This window comes from Ovis canadensis, chromosome 13 (assembly GCF_042477335.2).
Source record: "Ovis canadensis isolate MfBH-ARS-UI-01 breed Bighorn chromosome 13, ARS-UI_OviCan_v2, whole genome shotgun sequence".
NCBI classification, from domain to species: Eukaryota; Metazoa; Chordata; class Mammalia; order Artiodactyla; family Bovidae; genus Ovis; species Ovis canadensis.
The window spans coordinates 69,851,395-69,870,804 of NC_091257.1; the positions used below are offsets into that span (position 1 = coordinate 69,851,395).

General features: G+C 60.1%; 1 protein-coding gene and 1 long non-coding RNA gene across 3 annotated transcripts; one reads left to right on the forward strand and one right to left on the reverse strand.

The window, feature by feature from the left end:
* Window positions 1–495: 495 nt before the first annotated feature.
* Window positions 496–7,674, reverse strand: LOC138417073 (uncharacterized). The gene is made up of 4 exons (XR_011247985.1): window positions 7,440–7,674; window positions 2,854–2,938; window positions 2,578–2,661; window positions 496–1,592 (listed from the first exon to the last, which is right to left on the reverse strand). It is a non-coding gene; the product is annotated as an uncharacterized lncRNA (long non-coding RNA).
* On the forward strand, window positions 7,559–18,463 carry GATA5 (GATA binding protein 5). Of its 2 annotated transcripts, XM_069546761.1 has the most exons (7): window positions 7,559–8,076; window positions 8,268–8,826; window positions 10,083–10,258; window positions 15,577–15,702; window positions 16,182–16,269; window positions 16,562–16,689; window positions 17,007–18,463. In XM_069546761.1, exons 2-7 carry the CDS (start codon window positions 8,289–8,291, stop codon window positions 17,160–17,162), a joined length of 1,212 nt encoding a protein of 403 aa, XP_069402862.1. In that variant the 5' UTR covers window positions 7,559–8,076; window positions 8,268–8,288; the 3' UTR covers window positions 17,163–18,463. The 2 variants fall into 2 exon arrangements, with proteins under 2 accessions (XP_069402862.1, XP_069402863.1); XM_069546762.1 differs by lacking the exon at window positions 15,577–15,702 and having other exon boundaries at window positions 7,783–8,076.
* Window positions 18,464–19,410: the final 947 nt, after the last annotated feature.

The following is a 19,410-nucleotide window of genomic DNA, read 5'->3' on the forward strand; positions in this document are numbered from 1 at the left end:
CCACAGCCTCACATCCTCACAGCCTCACATCCTGGGATGCTCATGGGTAGCAGTTCTAGGCTGGGGCCCCAGCTGGCCCCCCAAAGGACCTGGGCCCTGGAGGAGGAACATTCAGGGAACGTGTTTAATCCCCCCACACTCCTGCCCACCAAGCCCCTAGACCAGCAGGATATGTTCAAGGGCACTGGACAAGGCTCCTCGACACTGAGGTGCCAGTGGGCTTTGGCCCTTGCTCCTGGCTACTGGGGAACACAAGGCCTCCTCTGCCAGGAAGGAGGTTTCTGCTGAAGTGGGGCCTGCCTACCGTCCATGAAGTCCTTTTCCGGCCTGGAAACTCCTTCCCTGCCATCAGCTCCCTCTCTGCTCCAGCAGAGCAGACGTGTCCAGCTTTCTGCAAACCCCCAAGGGGCTGGGACGGCGCCTGATCCAAGGCATCCTTGCGCCCTCACTCCCCAAACATGTTTTCCTGTCGTCATTGGAGCTCCTTCAGCCAAACTCTATAAAATGTGATTTATTTCCCATTGCATTTCTGTTTATCTATGTGTTCAATGTGGAAAATACAGGAAATGCAAGAAAAGCAAAAGATGAAGATGAAAGGCACAGTGGTCCCAGCCGGCAAGCGTCCTCTGCGATCCAGACTGTCTGACTCTTTCGGAGCCCTTTCAAGGTCCCTGATTCTCCTCCCGGTCCTCAGCCGCCAGCAGGAATGGGGCTGACGGCTCTGACACTCCCTGAAGTCTGTACATTGAGCAGATGTGGCTGGGATGCGATAAAGTCCTGGTCTTGGCTGGACTGCCAATGGAGGCTGGCTCCCGCGCGTCCTCCCCCTACCCCTGGCGGGATGAACCCAGAGGTGGCTTGGGGCTCCCACTCCTCCTCGCAGCACCCAGGAGACCCCCCCAGCCGAGGATGGACACCTTGTGAGGATGTCCTCAGAAAGACAGTGGGGAAAGGGCAGAGGGCCAGGGCTGGAGGCAGGTCAGGAGCAGACAGAAGTAGGGTGAGGAAGGCAGGGGAGGAGGGCAGAGAGAGGAAAAGGGGAAAGAGAAAGGAAATTTCTTTGAAGATGAGAGCAAAAGAATACAAATAAAGGTGACAGAATGGAAACAAGTAGGCACCAATACTGCCGAGCACCTGACAAGGCTCCACCCCTCTGCCTGGGCTGTGCCTGGAGCATCCCTCACCCACTGGCCACAGGTACCTCCAAAAGTGAACCTGCCCCCAATCCTGAGATGGCACCCTAGGTGCCTCCCACCTGGAGCAGCCAAGCCGGGTCACATAGACAGTGACGTAGTCTAGCTCTGCCCAGACCCACTGGCCAGCCTGCTGAACCCCTCCAGGCCTCAGTGCCTGGGTATGAAAGAGAGAAAGAAATACGTCCCATTTTCATGATAAATCCCCGGCAGCCGGGGTCATCACCTACAAGCCCAGGTGAGTCTGCCATATGGGAAACTCTGGTGGAGGTTGAGGGCAGACTGCCAGCGGGTGGGGATTAGGCAACTTGCTGAGAGAGGCCCTGGCAGCCCCAAACCTGTTCCTATTGGGCCGAGAAGGGGTATTCTGGAAAATGCCTTCAGAGAAAGAGTTGCCACCTGCAAACAAGCAAAATAGATCAGTGTACTCCACAAGACAGACCAGTGTACTCCACCGAGGGGTTCTCACAGACCCAACCCCTCATGATCCAAATTCAGGGCTGGAACTGGCCTCCCAAGAGTGTCTAGGGCTGGAAAAACCCTCAGTGGCACAGACCAGTCAGGCAGAGCTGGTCCTGCCCTGGGATGGGTAATTTATGGGAGGGGCTCTAGTCCTGACCCTGACTTGGCACAACCACGGCCACCCCCACCCACCCATCTCCTAGCCCTGGTGAAAACAGACAGCAGGGCCCCTGGCGACCCTCAGCCCTGCCTCTCACCCACCCAGACCAGCAAGGAAGCAAGTAATTTACACCCTGCTGACCAAGCGGGGTGGCCCAAGGGCCACCCACTTCCTAGGGTTGCCAGACAAGCCCCAGGCCCCCCAGTTAGAGGTGAGCCTCAGGTAAACTGCCAGCACACCCTAAGTACACGTGTGTCCAGGACACTGCACAAGACCCTGACTCAAAACGTTGCTGATCTGATATCCACGTTTAACTAGGGGGCCAGTGTTTCTATTTGCTAATCCTGGCCACCTTCACTGTGTCTCCTGTCTGGGGCCCCCCAGCCTCCATGATACCTCCTCACTGGGACCCAAGGGCTTCTGTGCCCTTGGTTCAACATCCAACCTGTGATTTTCTCTCCACCCACCCCAGTCTTCCCGTCAAGGGGATATTCCTGCATCTTTGCTGATGTCATGGGGGAGGGTGAAGGCAGGGCCAGGAGGGGGGAGGGCTGAGCCCCTGCCCATGGGAACCAGGGAGGGAGGGAGCTGGGACAGAGCCCTGGAGGTGGTGCCTCCCCAGCCCCCAAGTGTGGCAGTCAGTTGCTCCCCAGGAAGGGACAGGAGGAGCAGTAATATTGAAGTCCTCTCTGTGAAGCCTGGGCCTGGGGTGAGGGGTGGTGGCTGGCCCTGGAAAGGCTCTGTGCTCTCCCTCACACGTACCCCCATGCCGCTGTGATATGCACACCTCCTTCTCCCCAGAGGAAAGTTCTGGCATCAGCACCTCACTGTCTTGCAGAGTTTCAGCTAGGATGGAATGGGGAGATTGGGGAGAGCTCAGAGCTAGGTGGCATCAGGGATGCAGGTGAGGGTAGGAGGCAGGGGCTCTGGGAAATCACACCCCCACCTTCTTCCCAGGGAGCCCCCTAGATGGGCCGTCCCCCTCTAGGCTGGCAGCAGGACGGGGAGGTGCCCAGGCCCTCAGTCACCGTCACTCACAGGCTTCTTCAGGGCCGAGGCCTTCTCCACAAGCAGCCGAACAGCAGCTCCATACTGGGGAAATGAAGACAATTGGCTTCATCACCTGCAAGAGTGGATCCCACTTGTGAATTTTCCCAGCCCCACCAGCAGACATCAATTTGGAAATGAAAAGGGAGAGTTGGGAGCTGGGGGGAGGCAGGTGAGGTGCTTTCTGAGCCACCCTAGGTCTTCTGGGTGTTTGATCTTCTGGGGTTTCCCTGAAAGGTTTTGTGTCTATGAAGAAGGAAATATGCCAGCCTGGGTGGGCACATACGTGTGCCTGTGTGTGCAGGTGTCTATGCGTGCATTGCAAGCACACGCATGTCACTAGTGCGCACGTGTGTGTGTGTGTTCGGGTGGGCACTCCAGCGTGTGTGTGTGTGCTCCCGTGTGTGCAGGTGCTCCACACGTTTTCTTGTATGAGCTCCGTGCGCTTCTGGGAAGGCATAACAGGAACGGGTGTCTCTGGGGAGGGCATGGCGGACAGACGACCCCAGTGGGGGACCCGTCCCTTCACCCAGGGTGACCCCTGAGACAGAGTCGCAGGTTAGTTTCCTGAGACCCCCAACCACCTGGGCTGCTTCTAACGTGTGGTTGCAGCTCCCTATGCATCTGCAATGTCCGTGAAGCCGTCCAGCAGGATATGGAGGGGGGTGTTGACTGTCCTGCTCAGCAGAGGGTGTAAACCCTTTGAGGAGGTGGGAGATAAACAACCATCCTGAATCCTGAGCCACTGGGGGCAAAATGAGATCCCAGGAAGGACAAGGGAGAAGCCTGCTGCTGGTAGGGCTGTCAAAGGCCAGGGAGTCACGTGCACTAGGTGACAGCCAAGCATCAATCCCATAGCAGCCTCTGCTTTTCATTCTTCAAGTCAGGGACCCGCCGCCATGGAGGGCCTGAGGGTCACAACCTCGTTCAAGTCAGGGACCTGCTGCCATGGAAGGCCAGAGACCTGCATGACCTTGTTCAAGGTGGGGCCAGCAGATCTGATGTGCAGCCATCCATCACCATGTCAGGCTGTTTTATGACCAGGCACAGCCTGGTTACCAGCCCCCAGCATGATGTCACTCAGGTGAAGTAATTTACAGGTAACAGACAGGAGGGGGCTGCCTGCACCAGCCTTCTGTCCACACATCCATCCTCACTGGAGCCCAGGCAGGGTGGGGGTCAGAGACCCCTGCATCACCCCCCTCCCAGGGGTCCACCGGCCGGCTGTCTCTCTGACCATGGGCCTGCACTGTGGCTCCGTGCCCTCCCTCTGCGGGGACTCCGGGGCCTGGAAGCTGAACAGCCCACCGTGTGACAGGACATTTGCCATCTCTGCAGCCACAGGCTTGCTCCCAACAACAGACGGGGAGATGACCCCCCAGAACAAGCTCCCTGAGTCCCTCTCCGGAGGACTCCTCACTCTCACGAGGGTCGTCTGGTGACCTAGCCAGGAGGACCTGCGAGACCAGACTGGGTTACAAAAATGACACAGCGCCCATGAGCTCTGTTTCCATTTTCTGCTCCCCTTTTCTCGGCAGCCACCTCAAGGCCCAGCTGGGTCATCCACAGGGCAAGCTGTGTGTAAGGCCGGGGTCTCCCTTCACTAAGCCTGAGGACAGGGCGAGTGATGACACCCCCACCCAACCACATGGACCCTCTAAGAGCTGAGGACCTAGAAATGCAGGATCTGGAAGAGCCAGTCATGGACTAGAGTTGGGGGCAGTGGCCAAAGGAGCAGGCAGACAGCAAGGGCAGAGGAGAGGCAGCAGACAGAGCAGGGCAGGCCCAAGAGTGCCCTGGAGTGGGGTTCCAACCTTTGGCCCTCGCCAGGCCTGGCCCTGGTTCTCATCTATGACATGGCGTGACAGCTCACAGGAATCACCCCCACTCACCAGGCAGCCATGAGCCTTAAAGGAGTCAAAATACAGACGCTCCCGGCTCAGTCAGGTGTGTGGGAGACCCTCAGAAAACCTTAGTGACAGCGGTGCCAAAGCAACCGGAGCTTGGGGGCCCTTCCCTCTGCAGTCGCTGCCCCTGGCTCCAGCTCTGAGCTCCCCCAGGAGGGCAGGCAGCCCAAGGCAGCCCTGGGCTCCGGAACTCGGCCCTCCCTGCAGGAGAGGTGCACGAACCTGTGTGTCCACAGTGACTTGTACACCCATGTGGCCCCCCAGCCCCTCCCCATTGTACCTCTGGAGAGGCCCCGCCCCAACCTCCCTCACCATGCTGAGTTTTGAAGTTCCTGTTGGGGTTCGAGAGGCCCTGGAACCCTCCACCTGGACCCCACCTCATTCTCCCCAAGGGGCAGGAGGAGTCAGCAGACACCCGAGGTCAGGGAAGAGGGGCCTCAGAGTGCAGAAGGCAGGGGTGGGGCTGACTTTGAACCGGCTTTTCCCACCCAGGAGGGAGGGGGCATGGGGCTTATCTGAATACCTGGGGGAGGACACAGAACGCCTCTGACCTCCCAGCCTGTCCCCACCCCAGGCCCCACCCAGCCAGCCCGGGCCTCCTTCCCTGAGCCCCCACCTATAGAAGGGCAGACCCTGGGAGGCTGGGTTTGGGGACAGAGCTCTGGCAGGTGACCAGACAGCTAGCTGTGCCCTAAGGAGCTGGCTCCTGGGCACTACCCAAGGGGTGGCCCTGAGGTACCCAAGGAGAGGCCTAGGTCCCTCTTGGGGGCTGGCCTAGAGGCCCCGCTCCCTCCTTTTTTCCCCAGGAAGTCTGTTTTCCTTTCTGATGCATGTGTCTAAGTGAGGGATTCCCAAGCTCTGGGCTGGGAAGAAGCAGCTGCTGTGCAAATGACCCCCAGCTGGCTGAGAGGGCCTGTCCCACCCCAGGACCCAACCCCCCAGCCACTCAGGCCCTGGTCCTCACTTTGCCTAAGGCCCCTCACGCTGCCCCTGTCAGACCTGGAATCGTGGATTTCGGCTCTGCCTGGTCACCAGGGGGTTAACAAGCCAACTCTCTTATCTCCAGGGTTGAGAGATAGCCCCCACTCCCCCAGACCCCAGGCTGACTCTGGTTAGGTTCCCAGGGTGGGAAGCCTAGAGGGGGCTCAGGGAGGGGTAATCAAGACTGACTTCGGGGTAGAAATTCTTCCTGTGTCTCCCTCACCCACCCCGGTAGCTCTGATCTCTGGGCCCAGCACCCAGCTCCACAGCCTCCTCTGCTGCCGCTGAGACCATGGGGCTCCAGCCCTCTGCTCCCCTCACCTGACACCCCCTCGGCCTCCGTGTGGTGCCAGCTGAGTGCGAGTCCCAGGGAGACACCAAAGGACCCAGTCACACTAGCTCCTCCCCAAGCCAGTGTGAGGGGCAGGCACTGAGGGCCACAGAGACAGCGCAGGCTCTACTGGCTTCGCAGTGCTGCGGGCTCAGCGCCCGGCCGCTGGTGAACCTTCCCAGGGAGATGCGCATTCGCGAGCCCTGGGGCCTTGGCACGGTGAGCTTCCAGGATCCCCGCCCCTTCTCCTGCCCCGCCCACTGCGGAAGAGAGAAAGATGAGATCCACTGGCGGGGTCTGCAGGGGGTAGGGTGAGGAGGGTTCTGTTCCGACAGGGGGAAGCGCGAGGCGAGTGGGTACTAGGGGAGCCCGTTGGGGTGGTGTGGACCCAGGGGCCCTGAGGGTGGGAGAGGAGGCAGAGACTGCTGTTGGTGAGTGTGGGGGAAGCACTGGGAGAGGAGAGTAAAGGGGATAATGAAGACCCCTAAGCCCCCTCCCAATGGCACATACCTAGGCTTTTGAAGAATCCAGAGGTTCCAGTGGGGAACCTTCCATGGGGTCCCCCGCCCAGGTGAGAGTGGAGCCCTTGCTTGCCATCTTCCAGGGGCGTAGGTGACCCGATGTCACCCCAAATTCTAGTCTTGTGCAGGAGTAGAGGGCGAGGAGTGCCCACCCCTCCACAGGTGGAGAGCACCCTGACCAATGGCGGAGGTGATGGCCCATTTCTGCAAACGAAAAACACTCATTGCCCCAAGTGCAGCAGCCAAGGGCCCTCCAGTGAGCCCTGCTCGCAGGGCTGGTGGTCCAGTGCCTGCTGTAAGGTGGCTGGAAAGTACGGCCTGGTGGGGAGGCTGGGTCATCAGTCAGCGAAGCTGCTCGGAGGCCACTTTCACCAGGGTGCTGGCACCTTCGGCCTCACTCAGGGAGTGCCAGGGGCCACCTCCAGACCTGAGTGGCCTCCCACCCTTCCCACATTTCCAGTGCCTTGAGGAGACTCTGAGAATTCCCCACAAAGTGAAAGTCCTCCCACCCCCACCCAGGGGTGGAGGCAAGGAGTTATGCAGGGACCTTGGGGAATGGAAGTGTCTCCATATGGAGGCTGCCCGCCCGACCTGCGTCCCCAGCAGGGAATGAGAGGGGACAGTGGCCCTGCTTGGTCACTGAGGAAGCTGCTGGACTCCCACTGGACTTCGTGGGTGCAGTGGCCAGGGAACAGGATCTGAGTTCAGGGGAACGGAGCTGGGCTGGGCTGTCGCTTTGGGAGCCGGATCCCTGCTAAGGGCCCCAGACCAAGGGCGCAATGAGGAGTCCGCACCGCCATATCCATGGTCGCTGCGCAGCCAGGGTCGCAGACTCACCCACCGCAGTCCCAGACACTAAACCAGCCTTAGCGGCAGCCCGCCGTTAACACCCATCAAGAGGGAGGGCTTCAAAAGCCCTAACACATTTAGAGAAGTCTCGGCGTCGGAGCTCCTCCGGGTCGGCGGCGCAGAGCACCTGGCTGGTTCGTGTGGCCCGCGTTGGCAAGGACTCAGCGCTGGCTGCCCCGTGCCGTGTGCGTCCGGTCGCCTTTCGAGCGGAGCCCCGAGAGCCCGGCCTGCTTCGGTCACGTGGCACCGAGGCCGCAGCCCTGGCTCTGACCCCGCGGGGAGGGAGGGGTGGGCCCCCGGGAGGGAAGGGGCGGCGCGGCGGGGGCGGGCCAGGTCCGGGCGGAGCTGTGCAGAGGGGGCGGCGGAGGAGCCGGGATTCGCGAAACCGCAAGGACCCCGGCTTCCAGTCTGCAACTAGCCGCCCGCCGCGCCCTCGCGCCTTCGGATCCTCACGACCAGCGGCCAAGTACCGCAGCCGGACCCGGCCGCTCGCCCCTACCCAGCCGGGCTCCTTCTCCCAGAGGCCAAAGCCTGCGCCCTGCGGACCCACCTCCCCGCCCGGTTTCTCCTTCTCTGCTCCCACTGAGCCCACCTGTGAACCTCGGAAGTCCCGGCTGTGAAAGAGGTGAGCTCCGCGTTGTGGCTGCGCCCGGATCCCCCACGGGCCACTAGAGCCGCCCCTGCCCCCTGCCATCCTGTCCCCGCGGGTTCCCGCCCCAGGAACCTCCAAGCTGGGGATCCAGAAGCGCGGCCCGAGCGACAGCACCTGTGGGGCACAGTAGTCGTGACCTGGACGCCTGTCCCTCTCGTCTACAGGTCAAGGCCGCGCCAAGGAAGATGTACCAGAGCCTGGCGCTGGCCCCGAGCCCGGGTCAGACCGCCTACGCGGACTCGGGCGCCTTTTTGCACACGCCGGGCGCCGGCTCCCCGGTGTTTGTGCCGCCCGCGCGGGTCCCCTCCATGCTGCCCTACCTGCCGGCGTGCGAACCCGGCCCGCAGGCTCCCGCAATCACCGCGCACCCCGGCTGGGCGCAGGCGGCCGCGGCAGACTCGTCAGCATTTGGCTCCGGCAGCCCGCACCCACCGGCCGCTCCGCCGCCGGGGACCACTGCCTTCCCCTTTGCGCACAGTTCCCCGGGGCCCGGAGGTGGCACAGGGACCCGGGACAACGGCGCCTTTCAGGGCGCGATGCTGGCTCGGGAGCAGTACCCAGCAACGCTCGGGAGGCCCGTGAGCTCCTCGTACCCCACAGCCTACCCCGCCTACATGAGCACCGAAGTGGCCCCGTCCTGGACTTCTGGACCCCTGGACGGCAGCGTCCTGCACAGCTTACAGGGTCTCCCGGCTGGCCTCCCTGGCCGCAGAGCCACCTTCGGTGAGTGCGGGACTGGGAACTGGCTCCACTGACCAGGGTCCTGGGCGCTGGCGGTACATGCGCAAACCCGCACCCTGCGAAATGTCCCCCTCTCCAGAGTCAGGGCTTTCTCAGCCAGGTGGGACACCAGCTTGGGGGACCCCGGGGGACGTGTAAGCCTGGGTGGAACCCCGCGGCTGCACCTCACCCACACCAAGATGAAAACCCGGTCTTGAGATCCTTAATACACATATCATCTGTGTTTTCGCTTTTCGTTCATCCAAACCCAGTATTCTGGGATTATACCATTTAGAGCCTATGTCTTAAACGGTTTTTATGAAAAGTTTGGGAAATGACTTTTTTTTTTTAAAGCTCAAAATTCTCGTTTAAGTAAACCACCATATTCGTCTCTGTTTTAAAATGTTTACATATTCTAATTTGAGACCCAGTCCCAGTCCCTCTCTGGGATCTAAATTTGAGTGATCGGATTCCAGACCTGTAAAGCTGAGAATTGCTCCCCACCCCCCTTCTGAGTAGTGGGTGCCACGGACACTTTCTCACCCCCACTCCCCCCAAACCAAGGGCCATTCCTTTTTTTTTGCTGCTCCGGTCTTTTAGCCTACACTCCTCCTCAGCTCCTCGGCAGCAGCGGCGCAGGAAGCGGGATCCACTTGACCCGGCCGCCTAGGCGCCCCACGCCAGGCGCCCACCCCCGGCCAGGCGATGATTGATCCCCGCCCCGCCCCCACCCGATCCAGCCGCCCAAGTGTCGCCAGCGCCCGGCCAGGTCTGGAGGGGCCTGGAGGCCTCACCGCTCTGGCCGTGTGTGCTGCTCAAGTGGGAGGACTGTGCCGAGACCATGAAAGCTGACAGTGAAGGCACCTCGGTCCCTGTAGGATCCCGAGATCCCTGACTGCCCCTCCTATCGACCCGCGAGGGTCTTCTGCCAGTGTAGACGCTCCTGCCTCCCCAGTGGTCAAAATTAGCGATGCTGGACCCTGTTCCTAGTAGGGCAGTTAGTTCCCTGTTGCCCTACCCAGGGTTGCATTTATTAACTCTCCCCCGACCTTATAAAGCAGCCCTGACGAGAGACTTAAATCTGGCACAAACATCACTGTGTGTGAATTTAAACTTAAAAAAAAAAGTTAGACGAAGTAAATTAGCAAAATAAAGGCACAAAGGGGAAGGAAAAGAAAAGGTGGTGCGAATGCGGCGGCTCGGTGGCTCCCAGGAAGGGCCCGAGCCTCGTCCAGCGGCCGCCCGCCTTGCTCCCGCAGCGGCTGAGCTCCTGGAGGAGTTCCCGGGCGAGGGGCGCGAGTGCGTCAACTGCGGGGCCCTGTCCACGCCGCTTTGGCGCCGCGACGGCACCGGCCACTACCTGTGCAACGCCTGCGGCCTCTACCACAAGATGAACGGTGTCAACCGGCCCCTCGTGCGGCCACAGAAGCGCCTGGTGAGTGCGGGTGGCCGGGCTGGTCTTCCTCGATCACAGCCTGGGAGCCAGTGGAGCTCTGGGAAGGGGAGGGGAGGGTCGGGCAGGATCACAGCACCTGGTCAACTGCCACGGGCCCCCTGTGCTGGGGGCCACTCCCCCAGAGGGTCTGCGGGGGTCTCCCCCAAGGGGCTGGGCTGCCCTGAGCTCGACACTGAACCTCCTGGGCCGGGATCACTGTGTGCCGGCTGGGGACTCAGCTGTGTGACTCTGGGGACTTTGGGCTGCCAGGTGGTGGGGTGGTGGAGAGGCAAGATGACATGGCCCCCAGATGGGACTGGAGGGAAAAGTGGCTGCTGGATGCTGGCTTTGTGGGCTGACAGTGATTCTTACAGGGGACGAACACTGACCACTGCCCCTGATACTGCAGGGATGGGTCCAGACCAGGTGTGTGGTTATTCGCTGGGCAAAACTCATTTTCGCTTTTGCTTCTCTCTGCTGTACGGCTGGTTAGCGTGTAGGGGACTGGGCGCCCGAGTTTTGCCTGCAGCAGGGCAGAGTCTCCAGAAGCCGTGTAAAGGTTTCAAGTTGCTTTGTTCTCTGCCGTTTCACAGGCAAACTTTGATGGTCAATTCCGTCAGTAATTCCATCTGTCCAAAGTCGGGGGGGGCTGCAGGGGCTTCTTCCTGGGTCCGGGCTAAGGCTTGTGGGAGCCCTATAGGTGGCTTGTTCTGGTGTCAAGCCCTGGAGTATGGAAGGGCTTTCCAAGGCAGATGCTGTGGGATGGTCCTGCCACAGCTGCGGGCGGTCAGTCACAGGCCTTTACTGGAAACGTGAACCCCCAGCTATGGCAGCACGGGGGCTGGACGCTCTGAAGCCCCAAAATGGGTGGGCAGAGAGCAGGACTGAGGCGTTCAGCAGCTTGAGGGCAGCTGCTGTTTCTCTTCCTCTGGCCTGGCCTGGATTTGGAGGCTCCATGGGTCCTCCACCTCTCTGCACCCGTGTGGTGCCGCTTGCAGAGAGAGTCGCCCTCAGAGTTCACGGCACCCCACTGTTGTTTCTGCCTGTATTCATGCCCACAGCCCAGAAAATGTCTCTTGTGGCCTCCGGGAAGGGGAAACTAAGGCCAAGGGAGAGGGTCCTAAGGGGCTGTGACCCAAGCTGCCTCCCTCCTCTGATTCCCTGTTCTCTTCTGGGGCCAGCCCTGAACCAGGTGCCAAGTACACAGGAGAAGTGGGCCATCCTCTCCACCTCTTCCCTTGCAGGGCTCACCTCCCTGCAGAAAATTCCTAACTTGGGGGTGGGCAGGCAGAGGCCACCATCTGCATGCTGAGGCATCTACCTTCACAACAGCCAGGTGACCACCAGGGGCTTCCCTGGACTTGCAGCCAGCTAGTGGCAACCCCAGGCTCAGACCAGGACTATGGCCTCGAGCTCCCACAATGCCCCACTCACGCTGAGCCTCCTGACCCTGCCCTGAGTCTTCTTGTCTAGCCCTCTGCGAGCCGAATTCAGGAACTGCCCACTACCTGCTAGAAAGGGAAATTGGACAGCCGTGGCCAGCGCCATGGGTGGCTTGAGGACAGACAGGCACTTGGCCTGGTGAAGCCTCAGTTTCCAAGTCTGGGGACATGAAATAATTAGCTTTGGGGTGCCATCTAGAGTGGGGGAATCCCTGCATGTCTGCTCATCTCCCTGAGGCCGCAGGGCCTGGAAGGTGGGCAGCCTGCTTGCCCTGACTCCAGGCCCACATGGGCCTGAATGTAAAACACGCCCGGAAGTGTTTGCTGAGCGGTGCTGAGGTTCAGGGCATCCTCATGGCTCCACTACTCCCCGTGTCTCCCTGAGCAGGCTCCTGGGGGGCTCCTCTCACTGGCTGCAGAGTGCCTGCCTGTCCCTCGGGGTGGCTCCACCGCTCACCGGATGGCTGGTCCTTGCAGGGTCAAGCTCCATGTGAAAACCCCAAGATTCTCAGAGTCCTGAGGCCAGAGCCCAGCTCATGTGCTCCTGGCCACAGAGGTGCTGGGCTGGTCACCCCAGGCTTGCCCCAACTCTGGGGTCTCACTCTCGCTGGAGTGTGAGCAGAAGTGATGGCCCAGGAGGGCCCTCTCCAGGAAGAGCTGGTCTCACCCTCCTTTAAATAATTCCAAACGTCCTAGAAGCTTGTCACCAAGAATACAGGAATGTGACGATGACAAGTGTGCGTCGCCGCCTCCCAGCAGGAGCCCCTGGCTGTTCTACCGTTTGCCTCCTGTGTGTATCCTGGGTCGCAGGGTGGGGCTTACACCTTTGACCCGAGGCTTCGGTCAGTGAAGGCGAGTAGAGCGGGTTGTCACAGTGGCTCTGCTGATGTGTGCCTGTGGCCAGGGTCTCTGCAAGTGCCGCTTGGCCTGGCCTGACCTCTGAACATTGGAGCCCAGAAGCCAAACTCTGAGGACGGCAGGCCTGTGAGCCTAGGGCTGGTTCTGGCCCAGCTCCAGGACGTGGCTGTGCCACGGACAGCCCAGCTTCCTTGGGACACTCATCAGCTCCGGGTGAGCCTTCCTGCACAGCCTCGTATCCCCGGCACATGCAGCCCCAAGTGCGGGGTGGGGGGGTTGTCCCACGTCCATCAGGCTAAGTGTCCCCAGGTCTCCCCGCCAAGAGCATGCGGAGGACCTGTTTGAAATGGCCACATCTTTGCTGCACCGCCACCTGCAGCCTTTACTTTCCCAACACCCTCTCCAGAGCCCCCCATCTCTGCCAGCCCCCCACCCGGCTCTAGCTGCCTCCTACCCTCATTCCTCTGGATGCCTAGATCCTTGTGGAACCTGGCACTTAGGCCAGCTCTGCCACTGGCTTTGAAGTTCCACTTCTTTTGAAAAGAACCGACTGAAAGAGAAAAAGAAAACGCAGCCTGGAGAGGCCCAGTGATTAAGGGGCCCTGAGAGTGGCCAGGCCTAGCCGCCTGGCCTGGCCGTGAGTGCAGAAGGACAGAGGGAGGCTCTGGGTGTCCGCAGATGGCCCGGGGCTGCGGCCACGGGGTGTGCTCAGCCGAGGGAGGAGGTTCTGTCCACCCCGGGACCACCCCCGCGCCCTGGCCACTCGTCTGAGCTTCAGTTCCCCACCCCCCGTTAGACGCAGGCACCAAGGGGATGGAAAAAGAAAAATCAGCAAGCGCTTCCGAGAATTTTGTCAAGGTCATTCTTTTTACCCATTGTCTTGATTTTAATCTGATTTCCAGTTTATGGATTTTAATCTAAGCTCACTGGAAAAATGTTCAAACGTGACTTTTGGGTTTCACTGCACCCTCAGGGTCCAGGTGGTGGGTTCACCCCACCTGAGGGTGTGTCCTGTGTACACTCAGTCCACCTGAGGAAGGCTCTACCCCACCACCACCTGAGTTGGTGTGCACGGTTCTGCAGCTTCCTAGATGCATGGGCAACTCTGGGGGACACGTGGGGGCACGTGTGTCTGCAGTGGTGCCCATATGTGTGCAGCTGTGTGGTGTGATGTTGAAAACAGTGCTGGCATGAAGGCCTTGTGTGGGTCTCTTTACGCCCTTGCGATAGTGTTCCTATAGGAAAGATTTTAGCAGGAAGTGGCCAGACAGCCCAGGAGACAGCACTCCTGTGACTCCTGAGTTTCAGTGATGCTAACTTTTCTTTTTTTTTGAATGTGGGATGGCAGTGTGAACTCTAAGGGGGCAAAAGTTGGTAAGAGCCCCTGAGGGTCCCAGCTGGTTTGGAGGGGAGGGGCCTCAAGCCATCGTCCTCCTGGTCTGAAGGCACAGCAAGAGTAAGGGACCATGATGTAGCCCGGGAATGTAAGTCAGGGTGACCAGACTAATTACTAAATACATGGTTAGGTGTGAATTTCACACGAGCAACAAATAGCATTTTAAATGTGTCCCAAATATTGCGTAGAGTGTATTTACAGAAAATATTTACTGTTTATCTGAAATTCAATTCTAACTAGGCATCCTGTTTGCATGTTTGTTTGTTCAATCTAGGAACCTTGGGGAAGTCCTAAGACCTCCTCCCACCTTAAGAAGATGAATGGACTGTGGGCTCAGGAGATCCTGGACCAGGGCGGGCAGCAGGGATGGGAAGAGATGCTGCCTCTTGTGGGACAGTGGGCTCTGGAGGGTGGCGTGCCTCCATGTGGGCATAGCTCCCTGCAACTGAGAGGCAGATGGAAGGGAGGAAAGGGGGCAGGGAGGAGGTAGACTCGAGTAGTGTCCAGTAAAAGCAGCTGCTCTCTAGACAAGGTCAGAACATGGTTGCCAGCTCTCCAGGGTGGTGTTAGGCTGGGGCCCACTTGACTGGGGGGCTGGAGCTCCTGTATCAGGGCCGTGTCCCACCATCTGCCCCAGGGCTGTGGCCACCACTGCCCTTCCACTTCTGCTGGGCCTGGGCCAGCCACCATCTCTCTGCACTCCAACCAGGGCGCAGGTCCACCCCTAAGCCCCTGGGGAGACCACTGGTGATGCCTGCCAGGCTGGACGTCAGGACCCACACAGCTGCGGCCTGGAGGCCACCGGCCAGAGGGTGGGGTCTCCCCAGCCAGGCCAGGAGCTCCCGCCCTGCTCTCCCTCCGGAGCCTCCTAGGCCTCATCCCTTCCCTGTCTTGTGGCCCTTGTGCCCCAGATCCCAAGGCAGAGTCCTGCCCTGGAGATCGGAGGCCGGGCCTCAGACTAAACAGAGTGGATTCCCTGGGGCCTCTGACAGCTGCCCAACCCGGGGAGGGAGGAGAGGAGGCTTTTCCAGGTCTGTGTTTTCTTAGAAATGATTGGTGGGGGGTCTCCAGACAGGCCCCACTCTCCCTCCCGGGCCAGTGAGCAGCAAGGGCAGGTGTGGATGCCCGCTGCCCACTGTCTGGTGCAAGCAGTTGAGCCGAGCATGTGCTCAGAGCCCCAGGTCTTCGGAGGCAGCCCCCCTGAATGTTCAGTCTGGGGCCTGACCCAAGGGGGCCCTGTGGCCCCTAGGGGTGCTGTTCCACCACAGAAATACAGAGTGAAGGCCCAGCGTTGGTTAAAAAGAGGCCACAATGGAAACCCAGCAGCCTGTGTGTCCTGCACTCCTCATAAGATCCTGACCCCACAGTGGACCTAGGCAGGTCCCAATTTTATTGATAGGGAAGCTGAGGCCCCGAAGGGTGAAGTGATCTGTCCCAGGGCTCCTGGGAGCTAGGTCAAAGCTCCTGCCCACAAGGAATCCTGGGCAGCCTCAGGACCTTGGCACCCAAAGGCCTCTCACCCAGCCCCTTGCATACCCAACCCCATAACTGGTCAGCCCTGAGCCCAGTGTCCATCCTCCCACTCCCGCACCTGCCGCACTCACCTAGCCTCCCATCCACAGTCCTCATCCCGCCGGGCTGGCCTCTGCTGCACCAACTGCCACACCACCACCACCACCCTCTGGCGGCGCAACGCAGACGGCGAGCCAGTGTGCAATGCCTGCGGGCTGTACATGAAGCTGCACGGGGTGAGCAGGGCCATGGGGCTGCCGGCACAAGTAGACCCCCTGGCCTGAGATGGGGCTGAGGAACTGGGCAGGGTGTCGATCAGGCGGGGCCTGGGCTGAGTGGATACACGCCTGTACGCATGTGGCCCCACTGCCCATACCATGCACACACGTTACTGTTAGACTCGTGGTACAGACAGCCTCTCAGAAACCATAGCTTCACTGCAGCTTCCCTGTAGCCATTCAGCTGGAACAGAGGCTAGACACCTCCAGGGCTCTTCTGGACCCCACAGCCCCCAGCCCTGAGAGGCTGGGGTGGGACAGGCTTCACCCCGCCCTGCCTGGAGGAAAGCACTGAGCCTGGGGGGCAGGTAGCAACTCCCCAAACAGGGCTGCAGCCGTGATCTCTGCAGGGCTGAGATCCGGGCAGATGGCCATGCAAGAGACCACGGGGGTGACCTCAGACAGTGACTAGCCATCCACCCCTGCCGCCCTGCCAGGTACCGCGGCCCCTGGCGATGAAGAAAGAGAGCATCCAGACACGGAAACGGAAGCCGAAGAACATTGCCAAGACCAAGGGCTCCTCAGGTGCGGGGGCCAGGGCTGGGGGAGGCCTCCCATGGGGCCCACGTTCTGTGGAATCACTCTGGGTGCCTCACATTCCACCATTAGAGATTCACATGTTTGGTGCAAGCATCATCTTCCTGAAGTACGAATCTCTGCCACTGCCCTGGGATGGCTCTGGCTGGGAAAGGGGGTGGGGTGGCCTGAGTTCATGGCGTGGGGCAGGGGCTCCGGTGGGGGAGGCCACCCCCACCCCACCCCATGTTACCAGATCTACAGTGTCTGTAAATGCCCCGTCTTCCCCCACTCCCACCAGGGTCTGCAGGGCACGCCACAGCCTCCCCACCAGCCTCTGTCCCTGACCCAGAGGTTTCAGCAGCCACTTTGAAGCCCGAGCCCAACCTGGCATCCCCTTCATGCCCTCGGCCCAGTGTCACCTCCCAGGTAAGGAGGACAGGGTGAGTGGGGAGTGCAGAGCTGCTTCCCAGGCACTTCCAGGAGGAACCCTGGCATCTCGGCCAGGTCAGAGCCCCCACAGGCCCCTCCTGGAAACGGGGCTGGACACACAGCTGGCCGATGGAGCTGGGGGGTCCCCTGTGGCCGATGCTGACTGAGAGCCCTTCCGAGGTTATCACATTGTTCCTCACAAGGAGTGCCCACACCATTCTAGGCGCTGAGGAAGCCCTCCTGTCAAAGGGCTCCCACCCTCAGGTGGGCCAGCCAGCTGTTCCCAAGGCTCACATGGTCTGTCCTCCCTGCAGGGCTCTGCACAGGTGGATGACCCCCTGGCCCCCAGCCACTTGGAGTTCAAGTTCGAGCCTGAGGACTTTGCTTTGCCTTCTGCAGCCCTGGGCCAGCAGGCTGGCCTTGGCGGGGCCCTGCGCCAGGAGGCCTGGTGTGCACTGGCCTTAGCCTAGGTACCTGGGCACCCCATGGACCCACCTCACTGCCTCTTTACTCCAACGCAAAAGCAGACTGCCAGGCCTGCTGCCAGAAGAGTCTGGAGCCAGCTGGACCTGGAGGTGCTGGAGGGTCCCTCAGCGCGGCCGCCACGGCCTTCTGTGTGGATAGGAGGAGGGCTAAGCCCCCTCCCTGGGCAGCAAGGAAACTTCAAGGGATGTGCGAGGCTCTGGCTGACCCAGGGCTCCCAGCCCCAACTTGAATTCTGTCGTCAACACTTGCCATCATCATGTTTACAAGTGGTAGCAGCAGGACAAAACCCACCTTCCTGCGGTAAAACCAAGATCACAGGTGACATGACTGAGGCCAGCAGCAGCGGGGGATGAGGGGGCTGCCAGACACCGGGCTTCCCCGGACTCCCTCAGGCTGCCCACTCCCCATGTTCAATGGATAGAGACACAGCATGGAAACCTTGCCCTCCTTGGAGCATGGGACAGCCAGGGACAGATAGGCAGGTTGGGCACTGTACCAGGCCGCCACCCCAAGGGGCCGATCACGTTGTAGTCATCGTGGACCGGTATTTATTTGTATGGTTTTCCCCCGGTGGGGCAGTAAAGAGCCTTCCTTGTTCTGACTGAATCTGTGGCTATATTATGACCATTTTGTAAGTTAAGGGGCCTGGGACCCCAATTCTGACCCACAGGGTCACTCCCAGGGCCGATAGTGGGGTGACCACAGGTCCTGGCTCATCTGGGTCTGTCCCAGCATCATTACCAATAACACCCCCTTTCACTTACAAAGCCATCCCCCACCCCAGGGCTGGATGACAAATTAGCTGTTGTGCTGGGTAGAGGCACCTCTGCCCAAGGAGCTGACAATGGCTCACAGCCTGACGCCAGAGGCAGCAGAGAGTGGGGCCCCCTGCAGAGGGACCACTCCATCCCTCTCGTCCTGCAGCTGCCCTTCACCAAGACCTTCTGATTTTTCCATTGAAGCCAGAAACCGGGCTTTCTTTTTTTAATGTAAAATCTTCCAATTGAAAGCTTTCGCCTCCAACTCCCAATTTGATTCCGAAATCTTAAGTTTTGTAAACCATCTAGAACAGCCACTGTTGCACCATCCTATGTAAAAACATCTCCTTCATATTTAAGAACACTCATCCTTCCTGAACGTGTCCCTTCATCCTGAGTCTGTACCCCGAGATTCAACCAGCTGTGTCTCCATGTGACCTTGTCTTTTTTTTTTTTATTTAAACACAAGTGACACCATCAGAAAACATGTAAAATAAAAACTTGATTTTGCTCTCCTCTCCCCATCACCAGTGGGTTCCGGGCCTCACCCCTGCCTGCCAGGATCCATTCAGGTCGTTTCTGCTTCCAGAAGCACGTCAGCAGGGACCGGGCTGCAGGACCTCACTGGCCATCCTGGGTCGCGCCAGTGGCTCCTAAGGACTTGATGAGGCTCCTGAACACCGGGCGCCGTTGAGGTTGCCACCAGCACAAGGGCGGGACACTGGGTGGAGCAGCCCAGGGACCGCACTTTGAGAAGTCACCACTTGGAGGTCAGGCGGACTCCAGTCAGTCCCTGTCCCTATCCTGGCCTGGGGCTCTCGAGGAGGGGGAGGGGCAGCAAACATCCCCCTGAGGAGGGAAGGAGTGGTGCAGACAGAGGCGGAGCGTAGGGAGTGCCTCCACTTCGGTGGTGGTCATGGTGGGAGCGCCCCTCCTCCAGTAAGCACCACACCCCATGTAGACCAGCGAGACTCCTCCCTCCAAAAGGCAGGCGCTGGTGTCCTTCCTCCCCCATAAGAGACAAGCACCTGAGAAGTGGCAGGCGACACAAGGCGAGGGGCCCCTGCAGGGCCCTGAGCAAGCCGAGCAGTCTTCCTGGAGGTGCCTGCAGCTCAGTGAGCAGAGCACAAGAGGGAGGAGGGGGCTGGACGCCCCACCCAGGAAGAGAGGTCCTGAGAAGGAGTGTTTGGCAAAGAGGAAGGAAGAGGCCATCTCTTCCTCTTTTTCATAATTTTTAAGGACGAGCCTGGGATGGGGGAGGCCGAGCCCCCACCTCTGGACGTGAGGAGCTTCAGGGAAGAGCATCTCAGTTTAAGCCTTTCTCCCCAGCCTCTCTTCAGGACCCGGAAGCTGTCAGAACCAGAGCCTGAATATAGCTGCCTGGCACCCCACTTCCTGCAGCTCTTCCTCCCGCCTGCTGGCCCCGCGGCTCTGCCTGGCCAGCCATAAACAACCGGATGAGCCGGGGAGGCTG

Excerpts from the sequence above, each read along its gene's own strand:
- GATA5 (XM_069546761.1), top strand. The coding sequence starts at position 8,289 with ATGTACCAGAGCCTGGCGCTGGCCCCGAGCCCGGGTCAGACCGCCTAC. Across the intron at positions 15,703-16,181 it reads TGTACATGAAGCTGCACGGG|GTACCGCGGCCCCTGGCGAT; the intron begins GTGAGCAGGGCC and ends CCGCCCTGCCAG. Across the intron at positions 16,690-17,006 it reads GGCCCAGTGTCACCTCCCAG|GGCTCTGCACAGGTGGATGA; the intron begins GTAAGGAGGACA and ends TCCTCCCTGCAG.